This window comes from Alligator mississippiensis, chromosome 7 (assembly GCF_030867095.1).
Source record: "Alligator mississippiensis isolate rAllMis1 chromosome 7, rAllMis1, whole genome shotgun sequence".
In the NCBI taxonomy this organism is placed as follows: Eukaryota; Metazoa; Chordata; order Crocodylia; family Alligatoridae; genus Alligator; species Alligator mississippiensis.
Genome location: NC_081830.1, coordinates 53445207 through 53471791, shown reverse-complemented (window position 1 = coordinate 53471791; position 26585 = coordinate 53445207). Strand labels below are relative to the sequence as shown.

Sequence of the window (26585 nt, the reverse complement as noted above, 5' to 3'; positions counted from 1 at the left end):
TCTAGCCACCTGAAATATCCAATGACAGTAATAGAACAAGAAGGCTTGCACCTGTCACTGAGTTACCACTCTCCCTCATTAACAGTCTTCAGCAGGAGAAAGAAAAATGTAGGAGTTATTATCAATGCACACAATTATAGCATAAAAGCCAGTGACTGAAATCAAGTCTGCCCTTAGTTCAAACTATTATTGCAGACTTTTGGGTCAGTTTCTTCTTTTTTTATTTATTTCAATTGTTTACCCTTTGTCTAGTCAAAACTTATATTTAGTAAAGCACATGGGTAAAAACAGTAAGCAAAAGCAGAATTAGTAAATTGACATAATGTGAAAGCCCATCACTTCCTTTAGGTGAAGCAATTAATTTCTCAGGACAATAGGATCTAGTTCAACTATCTTACACACAAAATTTATTTACCCATAGCTTGTACAGCCAATTACACAAGACAATTTATGTTCTTCATTGCTAAATTAAAACTTGCTTGGGAAGTAGGCCATGTAGCTACTTTAACAGTGCTGAACAAACTATTCAAGTGCAAATGAGATCAAATTAAATAATCACACAAGAAAGAATCAACTGTTGATTTGCAGCAGCACTGCACAGAAAAACACAATTGTGTCTTTCTATCATCATCATCATCAAATAAGCTTTCCCATATCTGGTTATTTTGTAATAAATTTGGAATGTCCTATTAAAAAAAAAGTTGCCAACCCAGTCTGGCAAAGAGCACAGGCCAGGAAACTGGTTCTCACCGTTTAACATCACTTTTCTGGACTCTTATGAACAATATTTTTTGCTTGCTTAACTGAATGTTAGCAGGTCAGGGGGCACCAAGAAACTAGACATTCCACAAGGCATACTATATGTCTCTTAAAATTTCTGAGTAAATTTTTCTAAAGCAAAAGAAAATCCAGTGCTTCCCTGATTCCTTAGTACTAACAAGCACAAACAAATAAAAAGAAAAACCTTAAGCAGTTAAACCCAATTTTCTAAAAATCATTGACACATTTGAGAAAAACGATAGAAGCCTCAAACCTGACAGCTATATCCTTGTGAGGATGGATCCCTATCATGTATCAGCACACAATTCAACAACAGTCAATAGAGCTTTGCACACACAAAAGGAATCCACCTAGGTGCAAGAACAGACTTGAAAAATAATCTTGGATATTTTCATACTCAGACACCCACATGAAACTTACACCAATTAACTTAAAACCAGAGCCCATAGGAAACCAGAGGAACTTCTGACTTTAAAGACTGCATCTCTAATACTATGTTAGTGACTGGGAACTGTTCTCACAATAGATTTTGGGTCAAATTGGAGACTGAAAAATCAAGACATTTATTCTGAGACTGACCAAAAAACCCAGTAATTTCTGAAAATCTTTGTCTGTGTGTTATTACAGTTAATCAATGGACATATGTATCATAGGTGGGACACAAAAAAAGGTTGTGTTTAAAACTGAAAACCAAAGCAAAACCAAGCCAAACCTAAAGAGCTTGGTGACAATAAAAGTAAAAGATTAAAGTCTTATATTAAAACTCAGACAGGCAAAGACATCAGCCATTAATATTTCCCTATATGTTTTACTGCAAAGCTGACATTGATATATCTTCTCTTATTAGATTTAAGTTCTGTAGGGCAAGAATTGTATCTTATGTTTATACAACTCCTCAGCACAATTGCTTATTAGTTTTGTAGCGGCAACCAGGAACATGATGGGGTCATTCAATAGCTGCTGCAGCACTGTATAAACTGATAATCATATCAGTAAACATTAAATAATTAAATACTGCAGCAAAACATTAGGAAGCTCCAATTTAGACAGCAAAAACCAACAAGTAGGAAAAATCTCTTACAATCTCTCAGTTGGCTGATTATAATGAAGCAAAGCACACCTTATATATAGCCTTTACACTCCCCTAATGACTTCTATGTAGGAACAGCAGTACTTGCAAAAAGCTTTACTAAAACTGCACAAATACTGCACAAATAAACATTATGCCGTAAGGGAGCAGTGCAAACAGGCATCTCTAATGACAGGTCAGAGATGACAACAGAGTAGGCTCTCACTAATAAACTATGCTGATTGAACTGTTACCTCCCATTTGCAGGATAATTTACGTCAGTTCTTTAAATCTGCCTGCAAACGATGTAAGAAAAGCAGATTTACATTGCGGTTACCGATTTCACTGGCATAATGTTATTGAAGACACCAAGTAGTACTACAGACAAGGTATAGGCCAGGAGAGATTTATTCAAGGTAGCAGAAGTGTTTGGCAAGCAAGTGTAGGTCAAGTTCAGTGATTTAGCAGGTCTCAAAGTTGAAGTCCTATAAAATATAATCTGAACAAGGGTGAAAGTCTTTTAGCTTCAGCAAGTTAGGTCATAAGTCAATGACCATCAACAAGGCAAAACTATGAGACAGTCTCATTAGTAAAGAAGCATTTAACTACAAGCTGTGGCAGAAGGCCACCTCTGTTTCTCCCCCCAAAAACTCTGCTCTGTGACAATTTGGTTAGGATGGGACCAACAGAGGATACACACCTTACCCTATCTCTTTAGGTAACCTGACCTGGATACACTTCTCAGGGAGGGAGGAAACCTGCTCCCTCTGCCTATGTGACTAGCATCACATACCTGGGTGAGAGGCTTGCTCCCTGGGGAGCTAGGAACTGCCAGTCTGCCCAGCAACAAGTGATGCATTTCAAATTGGTTGGCTGACAGCCAGCAGGTGCTAGCCTCCACTGGACCAGGTAAATGAGGTCACAAGGGCTACATAAGTTAAGGACTGCCCAGGAGGAAGAGGCAGCAGCCATGAGAAAGGCTCAGAGAGAGAGAGAAGAGCTGAACCATCTGAAACTTGCTCTCTCTCTCAAAACTCATGATCAAGGAACTGCCTGCCTCCAGAGGGAGTCTCCACCTGCCTCTGGATGATACTTGTTGTGAGTAAGCTACCTGAGATCTAACTAGATATATAGCTTGCAGTAACTCAGATGTGTGATCAAAGGCTACCCAGCCATGCGAGTTTGCTTTATGGGATTTCTCTGATATTGCTCTACCCTGTACCCTATTCCAACTCTACCCCTTGTAACCAATAAAGTTCTCCTTTGTACCTAGTGTGAGAGACTTATTGGGGGTGGGTCTAGATTATGCCTTGGGGTCCTCTTGGTTCGACTGACTAAGGGAGACCACTACTTGTGCTTCTGATTGAGAGAAGCACCCCCAAGTGCTTGAAGTGAGTCAAGTACCCTCGAGGGCTACTAGACCTGTGTTTCCCAGGGTGCACAGGGCCAGAATAAAGCCCAGCCCTGGGTGGTGGCAGGGGAATGCCCAGGCTAGTGGGTGTGCTCCAGGAAGGGGGATCGGCCAGACGTGAGGCACCCCCAGGGAGGCACTCGGAGCCTGGAAGGTGGTCGGGTGCAGTGAGGTGGGTGGCTCAATGCAGGAGCGCCCCCTACTGGCCCGGCCACACAAGCAGTATCACCCATGTGATTTCCTGAACAGAATTAGTTAATAAAATGGTTTGTTTATGTTGACTATAGCAGAATCTCATAAAATAATCCTTTTAATATTAGAGTTGGGCAAAAATGTGCATTCACAACCAAGATTACACAAAACACTTTCCAAGTTTCACAAAAAAACTCAAAATTCAAATCAGATTCAACAAAACATTCTGCAATATTTGCAAAGTTAAGGCAAGTTTTAGCAGCCCTGGAAAGATTTTTTTTTTTTTTTTATAAAAAAACATAGGCAACTGTATTTCATTTGGGATTTTTGTTTTCTTTGTGGCCTTGAACTCACGTGAAACAAAACCAAAGAAAAGGCTCACATAAGCCTCTAAGATGTGAAACTATGAAGTTTTTTGTTTTGTTTTTTTACAATTCTGTTAAGTTCCACCAATTTAGACAACTGACTCACTATAAAACACTTTGAAATAGATAATACAGTAATAGACTATTGTAAACAAAAATTCAGCTGGCTGTGCTGGGGAGGCAAAAATTCAGGGGCTAAATGAGGATCTTCTTTTGAATTATTCAAAACTGAGAAATGTTCCTCATGTCTTCCATTGTTTTGTTACAGGAGCTCTAAAAGAATTTGCTATTACTAAAAAGAGGCAGAATTGGCTTACAATGATAATGATAAAAATCGCTTAATTAGAAACTGGTAGCTATAAGGAGAAGTAATTTTGTACACAAGTTAATGATTAATTAAGGTGGAAAGCCTTGAACTTTTCAACATAAGCTACGTGCAGAAGAAAAGTCGTTAGCACAACCACCGATTCTACTCATTTTAAGTAAATTAATTTCAATATCAATTATTGACACTTTGCTTTAAATAGATATGCCAAAATCCTTGAATGACTCATGAGATGAATTTTCCCCTCATGATTCTCATATCTTCGCTGCTCACATAATTCTGGAAAACTGACTAGAATGCTGTCTCTCACCTAATGTTTTTCCTCTACCAGTCTGCTAAAGGTCCGAGTTTATTACAGAGATGGCAGTTCTCTCTTACAGGCTGTCTTCTCTTCTTGACAAGAACAGCTCAAGTGCCCATATGGCTTTGTTTGATAGATAGTTTTGTATACCTTATCTTTGTTCTGAAAAAGGAATGTGGCTTATGGAGGTTAGAAGTAAGATAACCATAATGGCTTTGGGGCAGAACAACTTACCTTTTCAGTATGCATGGCTCACCGCAAAAGTCCAGAAATTAAAAAAAAAAAACCAACAAAAAAAACTTTTCAGGATTCTTTATGAAGACTTATATTCTCCCCATCCTCTTCCCCTCCCCCTCCCACATCATTTTTTTTTTTTGTTTAATCAAACCCAACTTCTGGCACGTTTCCCAGTAATTGAGAAAAATTAAAATGAGCATTTTAGTTTGAACAACACAAAAAAGGATGTTGATAAAAAAACTACACTCCTTCTGACCTCTCAAAGTGCGCTGCCAACCTTTCACAGCACAGTCTGAATGTCAGCTTTGGACAAATTACTGCACCTGGATTCCCAGGTGGCACTACGAAGCAATGTCTTTTTTGTGCATGGGAGGCAAAGTCTAAGTTCAGGCCTGTGATGTGGGCCTCACCCCAGGTGATCAGAGTTTTCATAACCTCAAAATTAGACTGTTGCAGTGTAATCTGCAGATGAACCACCATTTAATCAGGCACTGAGGCTTTGCTGCTATGGGATGTATGAAGTGTAAACATAAACACATAAAGACAAAGTTGAGACCAATACTTGTCATCTGTTTATCTGAAGATGAATATCAAGATGGTGGTTACCTCTAATGGCCTTTTATATGATTATGTGGGAAGTCACTCTGCTTTCTGTGGCCTATCACAGGGGTCAAGAGCTGTTAAATCGGGGGGGCAGCATATGGCCTGTGGGCTACATCCAACCCACCAAGCCCATAGTGAGTCCCTCAGCCCTGCCTGGGTCAGGCATGAGGGGTAGCCCAGACCGTGGCACCTGAGGCCTGTCCCACCGTCTTGGAGCACGCAGCAGGGCTGGGGCAACACAGCGACCAGACTCAGCTTTTCAACAGCCCTGGCAGCAGTGGCTTCTGCTGGTTGCCGGTACCAGTGTTGTCGTTGCCGCCAAACCCAGCCCTGCTGCCCAGGGCTGGCCCATCTGTCCTGCATCCATTGCCAATGTTGCCGGACAGAACAAGCAGGTGGTGTCTCCATGGACAACAACCTAGGACCCCCATAGGTGGGGGGAGTGCTCAGCCGGGCAGGTGGGATGGGGCCATGGCGGGTGGGGAGTAGCATCTAGGAGTGCAACAGGTAGGCAGGGCCAGGATCTCAGGGCAGTGACAGTGCAGGGCCATGCTGGAAGTGGATGGCAGCAGTGCCCTGGGTCCCAACTCCATGCTGTCACCACCATGCAATCCTGGCTGCAGATGCCATTCCCCACCCGCCCTGCTTCCATAGGCCACTCCCTGCCCTGCTCTCAGATGCCGCTGTCTACCTGCCTGCAGGCCCATCCCATCTGCCCAGCTGAGCGCACCATACCCATGGGGGTCCTAGACCAGTCTCCAGGGAGACCCCACCCCCCCACCCGGTCTAGTACCTGATCTAATAACATATCACTTAGAGAGTTTTGTTGAGCTGTTGCAGGCTGGAAGGGAAGGGGAGGAGGAGGGAGGGCTGACATGGGCCCCTGTCGGCGGGAAGGGGGGGCTGGCCTGCAGCAGCTCACCAGAACTCCCTAAGTTACCCTCCAGCCCAAATAACTGCCCCCCCCCCCCAATTCAATTGTTCTTGCTTTTGGATTTTAGATTTGAACTTTTAACAGCCAGTGGCAACATTTTAATAGAAACCTCTCTCTCTTGTACCTGCTTTCTCTTAAAATTTCTCAGATTTTCTACATTGGCTAACATTTCAGTGAAAACTTCAGAGTTACAGTATTGTTCCAGTTTACAACAGAACCCTTTTTCTCCCTCAATAGGAATTATAAAAATCAGTCCGCTCATGTACAAGTTTGATTTATAATCAGAACGATAGGGTAGTACTGTATGGAGTAAATGACTCTGCATGGCACCCTTAAAGCCAGCCAGCATTGGGTCATCTCCTTTGCCGCTACCATGACAGAAGAGATGATCTTTGTGGCACCATTAGGTAGTCACCGTCACTCTGCAAACAGTGGGGATCTCCTTGATTGGTTTTACTGGACTGGAAGGTAAGCATTAATCCTCCATCATGAGGGTCAGGGCTCAGAAGCCTTAAAAAGCCTACCTTAGGTTGAAGCTTCCAAATACCTGGCTCCCTTACAGAGAACAAAGAGCTGAGAAGCCATAGGTTTGAGGCAGTTCACGTGGCAAGGTCATTGCAGAAGTCAGAGAGCCAGGAAACAGCCCACATGGCAAACTGGCAGAAGTTGGCCTGATTTCCTGCTGGAACCTTGCCTGCGTTTCACTGAAAGTTGGTCAAAACCAATAATGAAACTTTTTGGATTAAATTAATTAGCATTTTTCAACAAAACAAAATTATATTGTCAGAAAATTTCCATATAACTACCTATTTTGTCCTTTTACACATTACTTAAAAATTAGGAGACATTGAATTTTGAACCTCTAAAACCAGGGTGTTTTGAATCCCAGGTTTTAGCTCTGTCAATGAAGTTTATATCTAGAGCTGCAATTCAGAGCAGACTATATCTTTGTTGTAGTTTTTAATTTGTATTCAGTGGAAAAAGAAAAATTTCCTACAACTGACCCTGAAAACGTAGAACTGACTTAAATGCAGAACCAATTTAAAATGTAAATAATATGGTATAACCCTGGCAGTCTTTTGAGAACGGAGTCCAGCGGTCAATGTGGTGGTTTGTTAACTGAACCAAAAAAGTACATATAATAGCTAGACTGAGATATACTAAGAAGCAGCTGGGATTAAGAGAGAACAGTTTTAAGGGGTAAAAAAAGGATACTGTTTTCTCCTACAAGGGCCAGTTATAGCCCAGTTTTTCATTCAAGACATGGGAAAGAGGGGTGGCATCCCTTCTCCTTTCCCAGTATCCTCAGTTAGCCTCTACCAATATGGTGAGAATCCCCACACACGGTGCCAATTTTTCCTATTTGAAACGTATCATCAAACTACGGGGTGCTGCATGGAAAGACAAATTGCTGCCTTCAGTCCCGCTGTATTTTGGACACTAGCCAACCAGACAAAATCAACTCCTCAACAGAATGTTTACACCCAAAATCACTTTTATGAATTGTGAAGGATTTAACACACATACCCTGGGGAACACAAATGAATTGCCACAAGCTCCAGCCAACAAGCATATTTACTGGATACAGGAATGCCCATGACGTTGCTGACCCTTCCTGGATTATAATGGTTGTTCAGAACTTTCAGAGCAAATAGTACACCTGAAAAGAATAAAACAAAATAATCACATCAAGAGTGACATACCTGCAGCTCTGATAGTGTTGAAAATTCAAGGAACTGAAAAATATAAAAAGAAGACTCATTTACAGTATGGTTACACTTAATATCATGCTATTTCTCCATAAAATTTCAAGCCTACAGTTTTACTTCAAATATAGAAGATGCAGAATTTTATAATTGTAACATTTTTCTTCCAACAGTGAAATCTTTTCAGTGTAGCATAGAATTTATATTTTAATCTAGTATATCCTATTTTAAGTCATTTATAACATACCTGTTCACAATATGTATTTAATATTCAGAACAGCATAACAAATGAATAATGGGACTAACAATGATACTAGTGACGTAAGTTACTGACCTACCAATAAAACCCCTAGCATTTTGTACACATGCTTGTGCCGCAGCACCAGGCACTTTTAAAAGTGGAGGTGTTTTAGTTCTAAAGTGCACCACCGCCATTTTCTGCAGGCTGATGTGCATTTCACCACTTGTACAACTGCATGCAATGCAGCACAGTGCATGTCAGCTTGTGCGGAGCAGACTCGATTAATCGAGTATGTGTACTCAATTAATCGAGCCTGCTCCAACCTACTGGATATCCACCACATCATGGGACAAAAAGGTATGTGCATAAATGTCCCTAAGGCTTGAAAACAGAGGTGAATGAGTTTCATGGAACTCAACAGAAGACTCAGGAATTCTGAATTTTTCAAGCATTGTATTGCATATATTTCAGGATCTCCAAGTTCCAGAAATAACTGCTGAGGGAAGCCATCCCACAGTGATGAGTTAGAATTCTTTAGTCCTTACAATAGAATAAAAGATAAAAAAGTACCACTTCACATAATTTATTTCAACTTTCACCAATAACAGCAATTCTGTTACTGCAAAAATAATGAGAACCCAAAACATTGTAATGGAAAGAAACAGAGTTTAACTGGGCTTGCTCAGCCCCTTCCTTCCTTCAGGTGAAGGCATGTGGACATCTAGGGAATAGGTGTACCCTCAGCCACCATTGGCCCATGGAGACTTGCTTAACTGCAAGGGGCACACACGTACCACATGGATACCCAAAGTAGTTGAAGTATATGTACTTTTTTAATCACCATTAGAAAAAAAATAAAAAATAGTTCCACTTCTCATCTTCCAAAACCATGGTGTTCAACCTACAGCTTGTAAGCCTGATCTAGCCCCCAACATAACTGGATCTAGCTCACAGCATGAGGCACCAGTAGCAATCAACTACAACATGTCCTCTTCCCTGCCCTGTACCATACCACTGATCCTCTCCACAGGCCAAAGCTAAGTTCTCTTTCTCTCTACCTTCCCTACCTCTGACATTGGCTGCCACCTTCCTCCCCACTTCCCCACTACTGGAGGGGTGTAGTGACCTGTGGTACAGCTAGGTTGCAAGCACTCAGCCCACTGCTCTAAAAGGTTGAGCTTCACTACTCTAAAAGATGGCTAGATACTATGGAGCACATGTACCAGATACTAAGTTAACCTGCACTAATCAGATGCCTTACCTGAAAAACCTACAGCACAGTTCAGGTTGTATGATGGGTCATTCAGAAATTCTCCAAGTGCAAATTCCAACACCATATACACAACTCCAATTAATATTGAAAATGTTGAAATTATATATGCAAACCAAATGCTTCCAAGCTTTCGTTCCAACATTATCCCCTTCCAGAGCATGGAGATCATGTTAAAATATAAATGCCAATCATCTGCATGGTGTATTGGTGCAAGCAGCAAACGCTGCCAGTCTTTTTGGTAAAAACCCTCTTCTACACTGATACATGCTTTTATCAATGGCTTCACAGGATTCAAAAAGAGAAAAATGTTCAATACCAGGGTCCCAAGTGTTACAGGTGGAATGTTAGTAAGCCCAATTTGAAAGATTTGAGAGAGTAGCATAATTAATCCCATATTTAATCCTCTCTGTCGTCGTTGCATAATTGCTTTTTATTTGGAAAAAATTGGATTGTTCTAATTTCTAGTCTCTGGATTCCAACTGACACACAAGTTCAGTGTATTCTGAAAGAAAAAAAAAACAAATTTATATTAATTCCTCTACAGTTACTTGCCAGTTACAAGCAAATATGAAAATAGTGATTGAAACACCTTGTCAGATGTATATGGCATATTTGCAAAATCTGCAGAATTTATTCAGTTATATTTCTTGAATCCATCACAGTAATGCCAAAAAAGTGTGCCATCAAAAAAAAAAAAAAAAGATTTAAACAAACAAATTTATCATAAATACAAGATAAAATTCTGCATCCTTGTGAAAGGCCTAAATAACATGACTTTGCACAAGTTATTTATACAGACACTATAAGAAGAAAAGGGCTTGCAATTTGTACTGCTCCCCTCTAATCAAGGCTTTGTTGCTCTACAAAATTAATGGATTTGCTACCCATGTCTCCCACCAATTGGCTCCCAGGTACTGGAAGAAGAGTGCATGAAGCAGTGCAGCCCCCTACCTGCTTCTCACTCCAAAGTCCCCAGTTTGAAATGTTGAAAGGAGGCTTTACCGTACTGCTCCAGTCCCCCTGGGAACTGGAGGACTGGAGCAAACCATGCTATCTTCAAACCAGTATCATTCTGGTCTATGAAGATGCAAAAAGCAGGGGACAGGGAGAAGTTGCAGACTGAATATCTGTACTGCTCCCTCTCCCAAAATCAGTTCTAACAGTTAAAGTTTTCTACTAGGATTGAACATTTGTACACAGCCTATATAAAGTTGAGTGTTGTTCCAGTCCCCTAAGCTCCCGAAATTCAGGAGAAATAGAGTAGTTAAAAGCTGTTTCTTCCCCCCTCACCTGCAGGTAAGAGTTCTATGTTGCAACTGTAAGAAAGGCAATATAATTTTTTTATACCTATTAACCAACAGAGCTAGGAATGAAGACTGAAGCCATCAAACTCTATTTTAACTTAAACTAACTGAAATAATTGCCATATTTAACGAAGTTCTTATCTCAACATAAAAATTTTAATTCCTTTTCCATTGTTTTAGGAAATAATTACGATGTAATAAAGGTTGCTTATTTTGGGTTCATTTAAACCTGTTCTCAATTGACTCAAATCTAAGCAACTCGAAGCTTGAACTCAGAATTGCACTACAATCAGGGGCGGTGCTAGGGGGAAAACTGTGGGGACTACAGCCACCCCAAAATTTACCTTAGCCCCTCCTAGACACCCTTCCCAGTGCCACTGCCTTCCCTGCCCACCCCACGCAGCTGAGCCCGCTAAGGTGTCATGCTCCTGGCAGAAGCAGCGCCAGCCTCTTCCTAGTGGTGGTGAGGGACGCTAGGGCTGGGTTTGGAGCGGGTGAGAATGGGAAGGGCTCAGCGGTGCGGGGCGGGCGGCTGGAGGCAGCGCTGGGAGGGGTGGAGCCTCCCAGCCAGGTCAAACCCAGCCCCAGCTCCAGCTCAGCCCCTGCCACTAGGAAGAGGCAGGCGTTGCCCCTGCTCCAGAGCCCTGGCATCAGCGCCAAACCACTTGCGGGTACACATGCGCCTCAAAGCAGATAGTGAGGGAAGGGCCAGGGTTGCACTACCTCAGGCCGCTCCCCCACCATCTGCTCTGAGGTGCATGTGAACTCACCAGCAGTAGGAGCTGATGCCGGAGCACTTCCCGGTGGGGGGGGGGAGTGGGCTTGGAGCAGGCAGGAGCAGAGTGGGCTCAGCTGTGTGGGGCAGAAAGGCAGCGATGGCAGTACTGGGAGGGGTGGTGCCCCCCAGCCTGGCCCAGCACCCCTACCGGGAAGAGGCTGGAGCCACCCCTGCGCAGAGAAGGGCAAGTCAGCTGAAGATTAGACTGTCATTGCTCTATGCAGCCATAACTCTGGAAAAATATTTTTCCCTTCATTCTGCTTTTCATGAATAAGGTATTATATTCTGTGCAGCACTGTATGCAAGAAAATATGGTAGCTCCTTTTTCATTCCAGCAATTGAGTAGCCTTAGTTATGCAGATTAAAAAAACCTAAATTGGTGGTTCCAAGCCAACTATACCCATTCCCTGACTGACTTTTCTTCAGCATTAGGCCTGAAGCATTTAGTTATTCTTGGGTGGAATATTATCCACTTCTCTCAAATAACTGACTTCAATTCCCTTACATATCATGTTGGGCTGGATTCTACAGCTGCGCTGGCCCCAACCTGGCCCAGCCCCTCTACCTGATGACTGTTGCACAGCCGGGGCTGCAGTTCCCCAGCACTGTGGGACAGGTCGGGGCCGGGGCCAGCTGGCTGGGGTGGGGGAAGGAGGAAGGAGGGAAGCATGGGCTCACCCCCATCTGCATGCCCACCCCTCTGCCAGCCCCGGCGGGGCAAAGCTGTCCTGTCCTATCCTGTCCCAGCAGAGCTGGTGCCAGAGGCCACCCGCAGATGGCGGAGAGCAGGAGAGAGGCCGCCCATGGGGCCTCCTGGAAACAAAGAGTCCCAGGAAGCCACCGCCATCTGCACAGGGCCCCACACCCATCACATAGCCTCTAGCCCTGGCTTGGCAAGAGGTGAGGAAGTGCATGCTGCTTGCCCCAGATGCCCGCAGCCAGGATGCCTGCTTGGGTCGTGCTGCCCCTGGCACCCCAAGGGGTCCGTGGGCCCAGGTCCCGTGGGCCTGTGCGTTAATCCACCCCTGGCTGCACTTCTTCCTTTGTGAGTCTACAAAAGACCAAGCATGCCTCCTAAAACTAAATTATTGTTTAATTATAATACAAATAAAAGCAGAGCAAGAAAAAAAGGTTTTGAACAGTTTAGAGCAAATTATATGAACATAAGATTTTATCAGCCTCAAACCTAAATTCAGATAAAAGGTGTTAGGTTTCCCCACAGCAACTCCCTGAAAATCCCTCACATCTTGTAAGGAATTTCTACTTAAAATATAAAGTTCTTTTGATTTCATTTTGGTCCCGACTCTGGTAGTTGTCAGACTAATTTTTTAACTCAGTTGGAACCGAGGAGAATATTCAAAGTTCTTTCTGTGTTGACCGATTTCCTCCCAGTTCCCCCACTTGAAACTAAACCAATATATTCACACAAAACAGCTCCAATTGCACTCATGGTATTCCTAAATGATTATAGAGAAGTTTTACGTCTATCACAGACAGCTAATGGAAGTTTCCCGATCACAGGCTTTGGTTCTCGTCATGAGGGACTTCAATCACCCTGACATTTGCTGGGAGGGCCATACAGCCTAATAATGGCATCCAATCATCAGTGAGTGATGATGGATATTGCAGCTATTCTACTGACTGGTGATGCATTTTCTCCTATGGCTATACATACTGATATTAGAGACTTGCAGGTCCTGCCACAGTAATCACAGGTCTACGTGGCATTAGGAGCTACTGTACTGACAGGCCATTTCCTTCAGTCACATTTCTGTTGTAATTCAAGTGACCATTTCTTGTCGTGATGTTTGACTCCATGATTGAGAAGGGAGTGTCACTTTGTCCTGTCTCCTGCTAAAGTCTTCCAAAGGCTTGGGTTGATTCCAAAAGCTTTCATGTCCTGCTTGCAAACATCTTTAAAAAACAAATTTTGGGAACCCTACTTTTCTCTTCCCACCTACAATTTGCCCATACAGGATGTTCTTCAGGATGTGCCCATCTTCCATCCTGCAGAGTTGGCCAAGCCAGCAAAGGTGCCGCTGTTTGAGTAGTGCAGTGATAGTTGGAAGGTTAGCTTTGGCGATGGCCTCTGTGTTGGTGATTCTGTCTTGTCACTTGATGTCAAGGATGCACCATAGGCAACGTAGGTGGAAGCTGTTCAGCTTCTTTTCTTGATATACACATAGTGACCATGTCTCACTGCTACACGTAAGGACAGAGAGGACACACAATTTGTACACAAACAGCTTAGTTTTAATTGTAAATGTTGTATTGTTCCAGATTCATTTGGAGAGCTTACTGAGAGCGGTAGCAACCTTTCCAATAAACACATTTAGCTTTTCACTCAATGATAGGTTGTCGCTCACTGTGGATCCAAGGTAGCAGAACTTGTTCACTGCCTCGAGAGGTATATTGTCAAGGCTGATAGATGGTGACTGGTGAACACCCTGTCTTAGGACCACAGTCTTCTTAATGTTGATAGGGCAAACATTCTGCAATCATGAGAGAGGCAATTCATGAGTATTAGTTGGCTTTCTTAATGGGCAGTGAGTGCAGCATTGGTCTTTAGACGTGACAGATTGTAGAGTTTGCCATCTGATTTTAAGTGAAGGTACACGCGTTCCTCCAAGCCATCAAAAGTGTAATGGAGCAGCACAGAGAAGTTCCCAAAAAGTGTGCGAGCTAGAACACAACCCTGCTTCACTTCACTCTTCATCTCAAACCTGTCAGAGGTTAATCCATCAAACTGAACTGGGGCCTGCATTTTTTCATGGAAGGAGAGTATCAGACTGAGTAATGTTGGGGAGCATCCAATCTTTACCAGGACCTTGAACAAACCTGCTCTGCTGACAGTGTTTAAAGGCTTTTGTCACATCAACAAACACTATGCATAGTGATGTACTTTATTCTCTGCATTTTTCTGCAGTTGTCATAAGGAGAATATCATGTCCCATGTTGATCTCCCTGCTCTGAATCAATACTATGTTGCAAGTTGTTGCAAGTGTTTCAGGATGACTCTGGCAAAAAGCCTTGCCTGTGATGCTGAGGAAAGAGATGCCCCTGTAGCTGCTGCAGTCACCCTTACCTCCCTTGTTCTTGTAGAGGGTGATGATATTAGCATCATGTATGTCCTGGAGAACTTGACCTTCCTTCCAGTAGCACACTGGATGTGGTATCAGGATAGCCTTCCCACACTTGAGACCTAAGCTGGGATACTATCCTCCCATGGTGCTTTTCCACTTGCTAAAGAGTCTATGGCCTTGCTAAGTTCTTCGGCTGTAGGTTCTTTGTTTAGGGGTGCCAGCATACTTAGAGTTCAAAGTCAATTCAGTGCCTCTTCTCAAATGTCTGTTTCATGGAAGTAAGGCTCTAAGTAATGTTTGACCCAACACAACATCATGACATCTGCTTGTTCTGATCAGTGATTTTTACTTTACCACCTAGAAACCTGAGGTGGGGAGGGGGGCAACTTTAGTGATAATTGGAGAAAGGGCATTCTTCAGGCTATCATACATAACTTGCAGGTTTCCTGTATCTGAGGCAAGTTGTATCTCTTGACCTAGGTCAATGCAGTATTGGTTTACACACCATTTGGCTGTTTTCTGTACCACTGCCCTGGCATGCTGGAAACTTTCTGTTGGATTCCGGTTGTATTTCTTGGCCTCAACAAGTGGCAGCAGCTCTTCCGTGTGTACCTCAAACCAGTCTTTATTTCACAATTTCTGTTGCCAGAAATACTTCTGTGGTTGTTTCCTGTACAGCAGTAAACAGGCAATCCAGGGGCAGGAAGTCAGCAGGGATCATAGGATCCCAGCAAGATAAACATCCAAATGTGTCTTGAAGGCATTCAAAGTGGGTGCCTGAACCACCTCCAGCGGCAGTCTATTCCAAACCTTGGGGGCTCAGACAGTAAAGAAGTTCTTCCTTATGTCCAGCCTGAATAGGTCACGGTGGAGTTTGTGACTGTTCAATCTTGTCATCCTTTGGGACACGCAGGTAAACAGACATTCCCCCAGATCCTGGTGAACACCCCTGATAAACTTATAGGTGGCCACCAGATCGCACCTGAGTCTGTGCTTTTCCAGGCTGAAGAGTCCCATGGCTCTCAGCCTCTCATCGTAAGGTCTGTTTTCCTGACCTCTGATCATGCATGTGGCTCTCCTCTGCACTCTCTCAAGCTTCTCCACATCCTTTTTGAATTGTGGAGATCAAAACTGGACGCAGTACTCCACCTGCGGCCTCACCAAGGCTGAGTATAATGGGAGAATGTTGTCCCGGGATTTGCCAGAGAACCATCGATGGATGCAAGCCAGCATTTTGCTCGCTTTACTAGCCACAGCATCACATTAAAGGCTCATGTTCATCTTGTGGTCTATCATGACCCCCAAGTCCCTTTCATCTGTAGTGCTAACCTATGAAACACTGCTGAGCCTGTAAGCATGCTGCGGGCTTTTCCTCCCAAGGTGAAGAACCATGCATTTTTTGGTGTTAAACACCATCAGGTTCTCATCCGCCCATTTCGTAAGCCTGTCAAGATCCGCCTGGATCACCCTCCTGTCCTCAGGTGAGGATGCTTTACCCCAGAGTTTGGCGTCATCGGCAAACTTGGCCAACCCGGTTTTGACACCAATGTCCACATCACTGATGAAGAAGTTAAATAGTACAGGCCCTAGGACAGAGCCTTGAGAGACTCCGCTGGTCACAGCGCACCACGACGACTGACTTTTGTCAACCATCAGCCTCTGGGTCCTGCTGCGGAGCCAATTCCCCAGCCAACAGATCGTGAGACTGGGGCTGCAGTTAGCCAGATCACCTCTTGGCGAAACATGGGTGTGCCTGCCTCCGTTCAGTTAAGCGCTCCCGCACGGCCTTCACCCAGACTAGGGATTGTATCTGTCCTGGGCTCGCGGGTGGACCCCACAGGCTACCCCTGCTGTCGTCAGAGGGGGTCCCCTTAACTCGCCTGCCACAACTTGGGATGTTACCTCAGTGGAGGAGTTCCCCCTTGGGGTAGCCTCCAGGATCGTCGAGCCTCCTGGCGGGCACTCATGGGGCTCTGACCTCCCCTACACCCCGGCCACTCGCCATCTTGGGCTATCAATCTTCGGGCCCCTTTGGTGTCCTCGGCTCTTCCCCAGCTCCTGCCCACGGCTTGCCAGCACCGTGCCTGGGTCTTCAGCCTGGCATACGGTCCGCCCTGTAAGACTGCCTATCGCTCTAACTAATCACCCTGTGACGTGATGTGCCTACCCCACCACCAAACTAACCAAGGCCCTTAAACTACTGGGCCAGGAGGCCCACAAGGGTGCCTCTGGGCCGTGTGGATTGCCCTGGGCTCGGGTTCCACTGCCCTGGTGGCTCACCCACTGGGGTGCTGAATCACCGCCTCTCCATAAGGCCGCTGTGGGCCACGAAGGTCCACCATCCAACCCCACTCTGGGTCTTCGTCCGCCCTCTGGTGCGGCCCGACGAGGCCCCGTTGGACTCGCCCCTCTGTTACCTCATCTCCGAGGCCCCCCGCACAGGCTCGCTCCTTGGTCTCAGCGCCAGCTTGCCCCAACGCTGCTCTCTTGGCTTTTCCCTCCGGTTCCTCTGAGGGTGCTGCCGCTGGCTCCGCTGCGGGTGCAGCTCCTGGATCTCCCGTTGGCGTTGCTCCCACCTGCACTGCCGCCTCTGTAGCTGACATCGCTGCCGACGCTGCAGCCGGCTTCCCTGTCGGCTCTGCAGCCGACGCTGCAGCCGGCTTCCCTGTCAGCTCTGCAGCCGACGCTGCAGCCGGCTTCCCTGTCGGCTCTCTTGGAGCCCCTCCTGGCTCCACCCCCGGCTTCCCACACTGCCGGGCGCGGCGGCTGATCCCCTCCGAGCGAGGGCTCGTCCCTCCAGCCTCCACACATCAGCCGCCCCTCCATATCGTCGGGGCCGCTTTTTATGTCTCCTGGGCGGCGTCTCCCGCCCCCACTGCTCGGCTGCAGCTGGATATACGCGCAACTAATCACTTTCACCGGTGGTTTAGCCGTGTGCCTCTCCTCCGGCTCTTTGGGCTCTACGGGAGGTAAGTGGGGCTCTCTTTTGGCCTGGGGCCCTCCTGCCACCCCAGTTCCCCTGGGACAATGGGATACCAGATCAAGATATATGACATCAATCTCTTCCCCCTTGTCCAGGTGATAGGTCACCTAGTCATAAAAGGAAATGAGATTGGTCAAGCAAATCCTACCCGCAACAAACCTGTGCTGGGTATCCCTCAGGATATTGCTGTCAGCTAGTCTGTTAACGATGGCCTCTTTGATAATCTTTTCCAAGACCTTCCCCAAGATAGAGGTCAAGCTGATGGGCCTGTAGTTTGCTGGATCTACTTTCCTCCCTTTCTTGAAGATTGGAAGAAAGCCAATGTGGTGCCTATCTTCAGGAACTTCGTCAGAGTGCCAGGAGCTCTCAAAGATCCGTGCTAGGGGCTGAGCTATGATGCTTGCCAGCTCCTTGAGTACCCTTGGGTGTAGACCATCAGGGCCAGCTGACTTGAAAGTATCCAGCCTGTCAAGGTGTTCCTTCATGAGGTCAGCTTCGATGGAGGGTAAGGAATCTCCCTCACCCACAGTGGGCAGGGGCGTCCCATGGGGCTGGTGAAAAACTGATGCAAAGTACCCATTAAGCAAGTTTGCTTTTTCCTGGGCGTCAGTTGTCCCATCTAGTTTAGCAGGGTCCAATGTTGCCCTTGCTTTTCCCCCAGCCCCCCACATACCTAAAAAAGGACTTTTTATTGTCCATGATATTTGTAGCTAGCTGGAGTTCCATCACAGCCTTGGCTTTCCTGGTTTGCTCTCTGCAGGAGCTTCTCAGGAGCAGAATATTCCTCCTTGTTGGTGGCTCCAGTCCTCCATCTTTTGTAGGTCTTCCTTTTAAAACGCAGGAGGTCCGCTAGTTCCCTGGAGAGCCAAGGGGGCTCCTGTGCCCTTTTCCTGTCTTTCCTCCGAGACGGGATAGACTTTGCTTGCTCATCCAGGATTGTTCCCCTAAGGAGCAACCACTCGTCTTGAACTCCCCTCCTCTTTGGGTTGTGGCCCTTTAGGGCCTCCCTGATGAGCCTCCTGAGCTTGTTGAAGTCAGTTTTCCTGAAGTTGAGGACTTCTGTATTACTGACTTGCCAGCTTTACGGTGGATGGTAAGGGTGATCAGCTCGTGGTCACTGTCACCCAGCTTCCCTTTGATCACTAGGTCGCTGATTGGTCATCCCCGCTTGCCAGTAACAGGTCGAGCAGCGCTTTACATCTCATTGGCCCGCAGACTTCCTCCGCCAAATAGAAGTCATCCACGCACGTGAGAAAGGTTTGCGACCACTCGAATTTGGCTGAGCACTCCTCCCACGAGATGTGTTGGTAGTTAAAGTCTCCCATGACAGCCATACACCAGAAGCACGTGGCCTCAGCCAATTCCCTGGCAAACTCCTGATCAAGGGGCTTGACCCTGGGTAGGGGGTCTGTAGTTGACTGCCACCATAATATCCCGTGTCATGTTCCCCACGGATTTTAACTCAGGGGGTCTCAAGTCGTCCACCGTGGGTGCCAATGTCGGTTTGCAGGGATGCGTAGTTTTCCTTGACGTAGAGAGCTACACCTCCACCCCTTTTGTCCACTTGATCCCTCCTGTACAGGGTACAGCCTTCTATACCTGTGGCCCAGTCATGGGTCGGGTCCCACCAGGTCTCCGTTATCCCTATGACATCATAGTTATTTGCATTTAGCAGGAGGACCAGTTCCTCCTGTTTATTCCCCAAGCTCCTGGCATTTGTGTATGGGCAGGCAAGTGGCCCCTTGGGGGCGCTAGCCTTGCCTACAGTTTGTTCCAGGAGCTGGTTTTATTCAATATCTTCATCAACGATATGGAAGATGGGATGGAGTGCAGCCTCAGCAAGTTCCAGATGACATCAATCTGGGGAGAGCAGTAAATACACTGGAGGGTAGGGCTTGGATTCAGAGATCTCAATAAATTAAATGAATGGACCAAAAGAATTTTCATGAAGCTCAATGAACGATAAGTGCAAAGTCTGGCATTTAGGATGGAACAATCCCATGACCAGTACAAGGTGGGGACTGAATGGTTAAGTAGCAACTCTACAGAAAAGGACCTGGGGATTACAGTGAACAAACAATAAGTTGAATATGAGCCAAGAGCCTGCCCTTGTTGCCAAGAAGACTAAGAGTATACTAAATTGCATTAGTAGGAGAGTTATCAGCAGATTGAGGGAAGTAATTATTCCACTGTATTTTGCACTGGTAAGGCCACATCTGGAATACTGTGTCCAGTTTTGGGCCTCCCATTCCAGAAAGGATGTGGACGAATTGGAGACCTGGGGCACATGACTTATGAGGAGAGACTGAGGGAACTGGGCTTATTAGGTCTAGAAAAGCGAAGACTGAGGAAGGGATTTAATAGCAGCCTTCAACTACCTGAAGCAGGGTTAGAAAGAGGATGGAGTTAGACCAGGGGCGGGCAATTATTTTGGGCAGAGGGCCACTTACCCAGTTTTGGCAAGCTGTCGAGGGCCGCCTGGGTAGCCCTGCCCCTTGACAGGTGCCCTGCCCCCTGGTCATTATATTGGGACCAGTGTCTCAGGGCCAGCACTGGTGGGGCCCAGAGCAGGGCACAGGCAGGGGTCTGTGGAGCCAGGTTGGGCTGCACCAGAAGGGAGAGGGGGGAGCTGGCCCAGCTCCACAGAGCCCCTACCAGCCGGGACCCTGCCACCCTGCTCTGGGCCCTGCTGGCACTGGCCCCAGGACACCAGTGTGGGGGCAGGGAATGAGCTGGTGCTGAGCGTGGGGAAAAGCAACCCCTCCCCTGCCCTGTGGTTGGTGCTCCCTGCTGCAGCCGCTCGCAGCCCATGCAGGGCTGTCCTGAGCAGGCACAGGCGAGGGCCGGGGTGGAGAGGAAGCAGATGTTTGCAGCTGGCCCAGGTTCTGGGTAGCTGCTGACAGTTACAGAGCCCGGCCTGGGGGGCAGGAGCTTTGGGTGGAGGGCAAGGGGTAGCAGGGCTGGGGGCACAAGCAGGGCATCCTGCCATGTACCCCCTGCCCTCATTTTGTTTTGAGCAGGCACAGGCAGCCTCAGGTGGGTTGTGAGCAGCTGCAGAACAGGGTGCTGGCCGTGAGGCAGGGCAGGGGCCGCTTTTCCTGCGCTCAGCACCAGCTTGTAACCCACCCCAGGGGCCAGCCTGGGCCCTGCGCCGGCTCCAGGCTGCGCACGGCAGCAGCAGCTGCGGCCCCCCTGCACTTGCTGCGCTGGGCAGTGTTTGCCACCTCTGCCTTTATGCTGCCCAGCGCACGAGCTCCAGGCAGGCAGCAGCAGCAAATGCTGCCCAGCATGGCAAGCACCTGACGGGTGAGCCCAGAGCCGGCACGGGGCCCAGACTTGCAGTGGAGGCGGGTTACAATCTAGCGCTGAGCGCAGGAAAAGCAGTCCCCCACCTGCCCTGTGGCCAGCGCCCCGTGCTACAGCTGCTTGCCTGGGGCTGCCTGTGCCTACTCATGACAGCCCTGTGTGGGCTGCGAGCAGCTGCAGCAGGGAATGCCAGCCATGGGGCGGGCAAGGCGCCGCTTTTCCCTGGGCTCCTTCCCTGCCCCTCCCCCCGCCCTTGCCTGAGCTTCCTGCACTGAAGCAGCCATGTGGTCCTAGGCCAGAAGACCCTGCTGGGGCTTCCGGCTGGGGGGACGGGGGGGAGCAGGGCAGAGCGAGCCCTGCTGTTGTGGGAGTCCGCCAGGCTTCCCCTGGGTCCTACTGCCCCTGGTTCCTGTCATTTTTGACAGGAATCAAAGACAGAGAAATATTAATTTTCTAAATTTTTTAGGGGCCCCACAGGATGCATAGAATGGCCTCGTGCACCATATTTTGCCCACCTCTGAGTTAGACTGTTCTCAGTGGTGGCAGATGACGAACAAGGAGCAATGGTTTCAAGTTGTAGCAAGGGAAGTTTAGGTTAGATATTAAGAACTTTTACACTAGGAGGGTAGTTAAACACTGGAAGAGGTTTCCCAAAGAGGTGGTGGAATCTCCAGTCTTGGAGGTTTTTAAGATCCAGTTAGACAAAGCATTGGCTGCAATGATATAATCGGGGATGGTCGTGCTTTGAGCAGGGGTTTAGACTATATGACTTCCTGAGGTCCCTTCCAACTCTAATTATCTATAATACTATGATTTTGCAGCAATTGTCCAGAGTTTTTAAGCTGTGACAATTTTTATTGAAAGTTTTCTAAATTCTTGTATAGGCTTTCAGCGTAAAACATATATTCTGAAGGAACCTTTAAAGTTTGTGACTTCTGTTCTACTGCTTTTTCTCATGCAAATAACCCAAACTGTGTAACATCTGTAGCAACCACAAACTAAAGGATACCCTCATGTAGAAAGAAAAAAAAACACAACTTTGGCTACACAGCTAAAAAGCAATGAATGAAACTGGTGCCACCTCAGGATACCATGAAAGTAAAGGAAAGAGAATAAATTAAAGGACTCAGAGGCAGAGTACTAACCAAACTGAAGTTCATAGTGTTGTTGTGGTAAATCCAATCCCAAAAGCCACAATTCAAAAAGGAATGGAAACAGAATGTTCTAAGGAAGGCACAGTGATATTGGCAGCTGAAAACTTTTACATTCTGTTTTTTTCTGAAAATCACTGCACCTTGCTCTGTATTATTGGTTATGTAGGCCAGCCATTATCATTTGTCATTCAGATGTGCTCTCAGCAGAAGAACTGAAGTAAAGGCATCAGCTACTGATTTTCAGCATTTGCACATATGGAGTTGCAGATTTGATGGGTATTTCAGAGGAAAACAATGATGTAGACTGCAGCATTCAGTTCCACAGATTAGTTAGCTTGGTTCTCCTGAACAAAAATCCTGGCCTACACCAGGGCAAAAATCCCTAACTGTGCTGGCAAGAACCATTTATATTAGTTATGGTTCTAGCCCCCAGGCAACAATGCCTGTAATCAAATCAGCCTCAAAATTTTTTAGACCAAACAGGTTTTTGGGGTAAACAATCTGTTAAAGTAAAGCTCCTTTATGAGCCATTTTTTGACACTGCTAAGTTTCACAACTATCATTTCACTCAGTGTTTGCATCATTAAGCAACTGCAACAATTAGAAATCCTATTTATACCAAAAGTCTGTCAGAAAAGGCTTATTTTTCAAAATTGATGAGCTGTAATTAATTCAACAAAGATGTTATAAAAGCTCAGCCTTTTAATGGCACTTAATTACTACAGTTTTCATAAATCTTTAAAGATTTAATCTGCATCTGCACACCAAATGGCAACGCATGCTGGTAACTACAAAAAGTTATGTGAAGAGATCACATATTGGCCTTACCACTAGATGCACAGAAGTTTCATTTTTAAAAAGGTGTAGCAAGTGCAGGGTCCCAGGGCAGGGGCATGATGCCCCCTGGTGGCCAAGCAACCCCTGCCCTGCTCTGCTTCAAGGGTGCCCCCCTTCCCCCTTTTTGCTTTCCACGCCTTGATGTAACTACTGAATGTTAGAAAGGGAGGCTGCCTACGGGACCTAGTGAGCCCTCAATTCTTCTAACAGCCAGCAGGTCCCACCCAGTGTCCTACTTAGTTCTGTTTTATTCCTGGTAGGCCCTCTCATGCCCCTCAGGGTACCTGTAGCCTCAAGAGCTATTCATGGCCTCTGAACCTCCTCTATAGCCATGTCCATGCCTTGCAGATGTTACTGTACAATTTATACTGGTAATGCATTACCAGTTAACATTTAGCACAGGGGGCAGTCTGGAGGGAAAGGGAAGGGAAGTGGCACTGTGCCTCAGGAATAGGAAGGCAGTAGGGAAAACAGGAGTGAGAAGGAAGGGAGAGGGATAGGCAAGTGGGGACCAGTATCCATAGCCTATGAAGTTAAAGATGAAAACAGTGGGTGGCCTAATGACTTGCCAATTAAGCAATTAGCTGCTTGATCACAGGTGCTCCCTTCCAGAGGGCTGCAGTGGGCTGGGAAAGCCCCTCACCTGCTGCTGCCATCTATGGCTTTACATGAGCTCTGTTGTCTGGCAGAGTGTGCCACTGCTGCCTCCTCCCTGTCAAAGGCCCTGGGGAGCAGCCATGTCCAAGCTACTGTTATCGGTTAACCATTTAACCAATATAATTAGATGTTAAACAGATGATTTTTAAACAAAGTTTATATTCTTAGTTTCCATTTAATTTTAATGAATCAGCATTTTCAAATGAAAAGGCGTTCCATCCAAAATTTCCAGCCAGTTCCATTCAAGACCACGATGCCTTTTTGTCACCTATGCTGACCATTCATAACTCAAATTGGTATCAGTTTCAGGTTTTAATATTCAGCACTTCTGTATCCTGGGTTTCAGTCCCTCAATGTAGACACAGAGAGGCCACTTGCCAACCTATGTCACAGTGCCACAGGCAGCTTGTGCGCAGCAGGTGGCAGATACGGGTGGGGGCAAGCAACATAGGAGCAGGAAGGGCAGGGAGCAGAAAACAGAGCAGCAGATCAGGCAGGGACCCCAGGACAGGTAGCAAAAAGCAGATCAGGGAGGTGAAGGGGACTGCAGTGGCACTCAGGATGGGCTGGGGGGACTAATTTGAGACATACCTGCCAAAAATGTTGGCCTCCACTGATTTAGATGACTTGCCTAACTTGTGGCAGAAGCAGAGATAAAAGGAGGTTCTCTTGTGCACCGTGCCTTAATCATGAAAGTATTTTTTCTTCTTGCAATCCCTTTCTTTTTCTAAAGCCCTCTGAAAGTCTACAACAAATAAAATAGGGTTCTACAAGCAACGACTCAAACATGCCTCTAATTCCTTCCATCCTCTGCACTAAATGAGGCAATAGTTTGTAAAATATGTAAGAAATATGTATTACATCAGTTAATTAAATCTGTCAAAATGCATGTGCAGAAAAGGGCCAAACTGAAGTTCTACAAGCTGTGGCATACCCAGGAATGGATCTGGTTATTGCTGGTGTGCTGTAATTTTGAACAGACCCAAATTTCTACTCCTACCTACACCACTGGCATTTGTTACCCAAATCCTGCCATTTTCTAAAGTTAGGGTGTTTGTCTTTAAAACTGAAATAATTTTTAAGCAATACTCTGCATATATGTTTATAGGGTTTTTTCATAAAAAAAATAAAAATAAGCATTCATTAATGACAGATACCTCCTACCCATCATGCACCAGCAGCAGGCCTTGCATCTTGAAGTTTCAGCACTCCAGCACAAACTTCTTTGATTTTTCTTATAGGAGTAACTAATTAGCTGGCAGCAGAAGATAAAATTTCAGCAGCATATTTTTTTATAGAGACAGGGCAAAATCTTGAGGTGGTTCCCCTGTTCATGAGGCTCCCTGTTAAACTCTGAAGTGCAGTAAGAAATAAAATGCAGGCTGTGGAATGCTAAGACTACAACTACACTGTTACTTAGGGATAACTTTAAATTCACCCTCAAGCCCACACCTGCCGACCAATGATACTGAAATGACCCACAGCTTCAGTCCAGCTGGACCCCAGAAGTTCTGCTGATCTTAAGGATCTGATGTTAACCCTCCTCCTCACCCAAACTTCCCTGCAGTGCATTAAAATGAATCAAGTTGCTGCAGGCCACAAATATAAGAAATCTAACATGAGCAATCCCACAACTTTCTGTAAACTAAATTCCAGCCCTTTGGCATCTCACTTCTTAGATCTACTGTTTTTCATTATAACCAGGAGCAGCAGAAGAATCAGGCAGAGTTCTGGATTAAGTACATTCCAGTTCCAACCTCTTAAACGAGCAATTCTCAGCCAGGGTTCTGGGGCATCATAAGGTGCCACCAGATCCTCTAAAGGGTACACAATGGTATGGGAGATAAGCAGACAAGCTAAGCAGGTAAGCACAAGCTCAGGCTCATTTGTCCCTGCCTGGTCCCTTCACAAGGAGGTAAGCCTTGTAATATGTACATTATTTTTTAAAACTGGATGCTACTGAATTCACATAAATTATGGAGGATGCCTCAAATCCAGTGACAGGCATCATGAGTCCAGAAATGTTGAGAACCATTACCTTAAAAACATGATCATGAGTTGCAGTCCCTAGAGTGGTCAGGCCTGCCCAATCCCACCTGTGCCTACCACAGCTCTAGACCCAGCTAAAGTACATAGGGCTGCTCCTGGTGCAGCTGCAGTCACACAGATACTGGTGCTCACCTTCCCCTGCATCTAATGGCTCCTCCTCCTGTCCCTGCTGCACTGCTCCAGGCAGCAGGTAACAGAGGGAAGGGCGGTAGCTGTGGGGACCCATGCCAGGCACCTTGTGCCCTGCCAGGCTGAGGGGAAGCTGCAGCCAGTCAGTTCCTGCTTCAGCAAGGTGGGGCTCCATGTCCAGGATGACTTCCACACACTCATCTGCCCACAGGTGGCTGGCCAGCCGGAGTGGGTGGAAGGTGACCATAAACTGGGGCAGGAGATGCCTGGCTGCAGCTTCCCCCCTACCTGGCTGGGTATGTGTTGCCCAAAACATGTCCCCACAGCTGCCGCGCTTCCCCGCATTACCTGCTGCCCAGAGAGGAGCCGCCACTGGAGGTTGGGGGAGTCAAACAGTACATGGATGGCAACTGCACCAGGAGCAGCCCTGCCAGGACACTGTGCACAATGGCTGGGGCTAGGGCTGTGATGGGGGCAGGTAGGAGTGGGGCGGGGGGGGAAAATCACACCAGCACTGCGCCACTCTAACAAGCTCTGCTGCACATACTTTCTGCCCTCTCCCCGCCACCCCCCGTTTCATTCCATCCCCCACCTCCAAGCAGCATCTGGGACTTAGCATGCTGGCAGACCACCCCCCATTACATGTACACCCACACCTATCCACACAATACAGAAGAATAAGACTTATTTGAGTTATTATGCAATAGCCTCTATATGCACTACTCAAAAAACAAAATGATAATAACAGCCTTCTTTGCTGTATATGCCAACAAGAAATGTATTGCTGCGCCACTAACAGAGATAAAACTTTTGCCTTCTTTGCTTTATATAAATCATTGTAATTGGTCGGAATGACAGGGGAGTATCC

At 46.3% G+C, this 26585-nt stretch overlaps 1 protein-coding gene across 5 annotated transcripts in view; it reads right to left on the bottom strand.

The window, feature by feature from the left end:
* The window catches only part of RHBDD1 (rhomboid domain containing 1), a 102438-nt gene that overhangs the window by 60892 nt on the left and 14961 nt on the right, over positions 1-26585 (bottom strand). For 3 of the 5 annotated variants that reach the window (XR_009463451.1, XM_059730952.1, XM_059730951.1), the window contains 2 exons: positions 9426-9939; positions 7745-7877 (listed from right to left, as the gene is read on the bottom strand). Coding sequence is in view for 4 of the 5 variants with exons in the window: in XM_059730952.1 (XP_059586935.1) it covers positions 7745-7877; positions 9426-9858 (566 nt within the window). In the remaining variant the exon portion in view is untranslated. The remainder of the gene's footprint in view (positions 1-7744; positions 7878-9425; positions 9940-26585) is intronic. The other 2 variants (XM_059730953.1, XM_059730954.1) reach the window with 1 other exon arrangement.